This window comes from Myotis davidii, unplaced genomic scaffold, assembly GCF_000327345.1.
Source record: "Myotis davidii unplaced genomic scaffold, ASM32734v1 scaffold204, whole genome shotgun sequence".
NCBI lineage: Eukaryota > Metazoa > Chordata > Mammalia > Chiroptera > Vespertilionidae > Myotis > Myotis davidii.
Genome location: NW_006299715.1, coordinates 4782763 through 4786889, shown reverse-complemented (window position 1 = coordinate 4786889; position 4127 = coordinate 4782763). Strand labels below are relative to the sequence as shown.

At 50.9% G+C, this 4127-nt stretch overlaps 1 protein-coding gene across 1 annotated transcript in view; it reads left to right on the top strand.

Moving 5' to 3' along the window:
* FAM184B (family with sequence similarity 184 member B) overlaps positions 1 to 4127 on the top strand; it is a 62040-nt gene that overhangs the window by 26624 nt on the left and 31289 nt on the right. Inside the window, exons 3-6 of the mRNA XM_015571821.1 lie at positions 1 to 358; positions 1266 to 1401; positions 3029 to 3168; positions 3915 to 4121. Of these exons, the coding sequence (XP_015427307.1) occupies positions 1 to 358; positions 1266 to 1401; positions 3029 to 3168; positions 3915 to 4121 (841 nt within the window). The remainder of the gene's footprint in view (positions 359 to 1265; positions 1402 to 3028; positions 3169 to 3914; positions 4122 to 4127) is intronic.

Below are 4127 nucleotides of genomic sequence, written 5' to 3'. Positions count from 1 at the left end.
GGGCCCCGACCCCAAGGCGGAGCCCAGCTCCGGGCCCGAGATGCGGGAGGTGCTGCTGGAGGTGGAGCGGCTGCGAGGGGAGAACCAGCAGCTGAGCAAGGACTACGCCCGCAAGGCCGAGGAGCTGCGCGCCACCTACGAGCGGGAAAACGAGGCCGTCCGGCAGGCCATGCAGCAGTCGGTGAGCGAGGCCCTGTGGCAGTGGCAGGAGAAGGAGACCGACCTGCGCAGGAACTTCCAGGTGCAGGAGTCGGCCCTGCAGGCCCAGGTCCGGAAGCTGGAAGGGGACCTGGAGCACCGAGGCCGCAAGATCAGTGACCTGAAGAAGTACGCCCAGAAGCTGAAGGAAAGGATCCAGGTAGAGCAAGATCCCTTCCCACCTGCCCGAGGGGATCATAAACGTAGCCCCTAATTCTGCACACCTACTATGTGTCAGGCACTGTGAGGAGCGCTCGCCTTCTACCGAAGTGAGCTTTATTATCTCCCATTGAGGCCAACCACATGTATCTAGCAAGTATTTATTGAACACCTACTATGTGCCAGGCCAGGGCTATGGGCAGGAGACACGTGGTGAGCTAATGTTGGCCCCTGACTTCAGAGAGCTTAGACTTCCAGTGTACAGATGATAAGACAAGACTGAAATTGAGAGTCTTAAGGGCAGGCCTAGCTGGGCACATGGCCAATACAGTGGGGCCTTGACTTACGAGTGCCCCAACTAACGAGTTTTTTGAGATACCAGCTGTCTTTCGGCCGATTTTTTGCATTGAGTTGATAGAGTAATTTGAGTTAACGAGCTCGGTCTCAGAACGAATTTAACTTGTAAGTCAAGGCCCCGCTGTACATTTTTGAACTCAGGTCAGCCTAATTCTAAAGACCCTGCTCATTCCATAACAACCTGCCTATCCTAAAATCCTTGGGGCTTTGTATGTGTAGAGAGCCAGACCACTAAATCAGTTATGGGAGCCCCACAGACTCACAGACCCCTACCCCTACAAGTAGCAGAGGCTGCTATTCCTAATACTGCCTGAGCATTTTTTCTGTTCCAGACACTTCCTCTCTTTTGATCCTCTCTACAGAAAGGTTAAGTAACTTGCCCAAGGTCACACAGCCAATCAGAGGATCAGTAGGGATCTGTTGAGCCCTGGGCCACTGAATTCCAGAGACTAAGGGCTTCCCCACCATTCAGACCTGATGCTGGTTCTGTGTGCAGAGGGTGTCTCTACCCAGAACTGTAACCAGAGAAATGAGACCATCTGTCTGTTTAGGACCTGGATGTGCAGCTCAAGGAGGCTCGACAGGAGAACGCGGAGTTGAAAAGCACTGCCAAGAAACTTGGGGAGAAGTTGGCCGTGGCCAAAGACAGACTAATACTGCAGGAGTGCCACGGGGCACAGAGAACCGGTGAGACCCGGGAACGATTTCCTTGCAGGGGGAAGGTTAGCCGCCAGGTTGGGAGCCGAGCGGAGGGGCAGGGCAGTTTGATCGGCCCCACCTGGTGGGCCAGTCCGGTCCATGGAGGACACAGGTGCGCCAGCACCTCGCGCTGCTGCAGGCCAGACCTCTAAAAGGTGTCAATTGAAAGGACCCCTTGCTCCCAAATATTGCCCCACCAGCCTACCACCCCACCACCGTGCCCACACCTCTCAGCACTGGCTTTGCCCCCACACTTAGACAACACTGTATACTTTTTAATATTTTACTTTATTGGGGTGATATTGGTTAATAACACACAAATTTCAGTTGTATAACTTCATTAATGCATAGGTATACTCTGTTGTGTGCTCAACACCTGAGGTCTAGTTTCCTTCTGTCACCATATATTTGACCCCCTTTTCCCTCTTCATCCCCCTTTCTCCTCTTCATCCTCTAACCCCCTTCTCCTCTGGTAACCACCATACACATTACCCGTTTAACATTACCTCACACTGTGACTTATTGAGTCTTCCCCATAATTCTGTGAGCTGGGTGGTGTCAGCATCACATGTTACAGCTGAGGAACTGAGTCTGAGAAAGGGGAAATGGCTAGGTCAGGGCCAGCCAGACTGGTTGGTGACAGCGCTGGTGCTCGTGTCTAAGAATATCTGATTCCTACCTGCCTCCCACTGCGCTCCGTCCTCAGGAAGTTCTCTATACCTACAGTGTGACCAGCGTGGCTGGGAGAGAAAACAAAGGCACACAGCAGGGGCTCTGCCTGCAGGGGGCATGGAGGACAGTGACATTCCAGCCCACAGCTTTGGTTTCCGGGGCGTGGCCCAGGCAGGAGGAGAAGGCTGTGTCAGGGAAAGGAGAAATCCCGGAGGCCTGGAAAGGTGGAGAGGAGGAGAGGTCCGAGCGGGAACCAGAGGGTGTGGAGGGTTTAGAGCGGTGGTCTCTAAAGTGGGGAATGAGTACCTAGGGGAATAGGGGAAGAAAATGAGCAGTTTTAGTTATATTTATTTTTAGTCTTATCCTTTAAATTCCTTTTAACTTAAAACCTTTGAATGTACATATGCCCAGGACATGTTCAGTTTTTTTAACTTTTGGAAAACAATCACAAAAATTAAAGATGAGTAGTTTAGGAAGGGAGAGCAGAACAACTGTCTGAACTCAGGGTGCTGCTTGAGCAAAGATGGCAATCACCACCTAGACCAGTGATGGTGAACCGTTTGAGCTCGGCGTGTCAGCATTTTGAAAAACCCTAACTTAACTCTGGTGCCGTGTCACATATAGAAATTTTTTGATATTTGCAACCACAGTAAAACAAAGACTTATATTTTTGATATTTATTTTATATATTTAAATGCCATTTAACAAAGAAAAATCAACCCGAAAAATGAGTTCTCGTGTCACCTCTGACAGGCGTGTCATAGGTTCACCATCACTGGACTAGACCATGCTTGAGGGTCGGGAGGCCGCGGAGCAGGGATTACATAGGGAGTGGTGGGCAAAATTGTTGAATAACAGCATGGGCACTCACTGGCAGAAGGCTTCAGACTCAGACTGAGGTCAAGGCCCAGGGCATTCCAAATGATGAATCTTTTGCTCGTAGACAACATGAAGACGGAGCGAATTTCGGAGAATGAGGTCTTAGGGAAAGCGAACGACGTGGAAGCCTGCAGTCCCTGTCCTCAGCAGGACGAGAACCTTCCCACGGAGTGTCCGTGTACGAAAGGAGGCACAGATACGCAGGTGTGTGTGGCCCAGCCCTGGGGGTGGGGACACGGGGCTTTGCTAGAATGAGCTTCAGGTGAGAGCTCAATCCCTAACCACGATGATCAGGAAGCAGCAGGTGCCATGGCTCCGGGGGTGGGTATGTGGGTCTGGATTCCAGCCAACTTCCCACCAACTTCATGGCATTTGAAACTAGGAGACTGAGAATGTAGCAGAATTCTCCAAACTTATCATCGACTCCTGGGAAATGGGAAACGTGCTTAGTGTCCCCTCTGTCTGTTCCTAGTTCAAACAAAGAAAGCATTCTTTGGGAACCTGTACAGCAGGGGTGGGGAACCTTTTTTCTGCCAGGGGCCATTTAGATATTTATAACACCATGCGCAGGCCATACAAAATTATCAGCTTAAAAATTAGCCTGCTGTATTCGGTCAAACATTTAATTAACTCACCCCTCAGGCCTTGGCAGGGCCAGACCAAATGATTTCTCGGGCCTTATACAGCCCGTGGGCCGATGTTCCCCATCCCTGCTCTATAGTATGGGCCTGACTGTCCGATCCTGTGACAATAGATCCACTATTATTCCGAAGGTGTATAAAGTCAAGTCTCTTACAAATATCAAATATATAGTCTTATAAACTTTATTGCACCTTGTGAAACAGGCTGTAAAACCAGTACATAAACACTGTAAAAGTTGCACAGAAAAGAAACGGTGGTCCCCTGCTCATCACCCCGCTTCGCAGGTTTACGGGGCCCTCTTTTTATAGACGGAGAAAAAGGCGGGTGTGGAGACGGAACACCTGAAGCAACAGCACGAACAGGACCTTCGTAAACTCAAACAGCAGACGGAGGAGGAGAAGCAGCATCTGAAAGAGCAGCTGGTGCGGCGCCTGGAGGACCTGGTGAGGACGCACAAGGCGGAAATCAAGTCCGTGCGCTCGTCCGCGGAGGCCGACAGGAAGCGGCTGCAGATGGTGAGG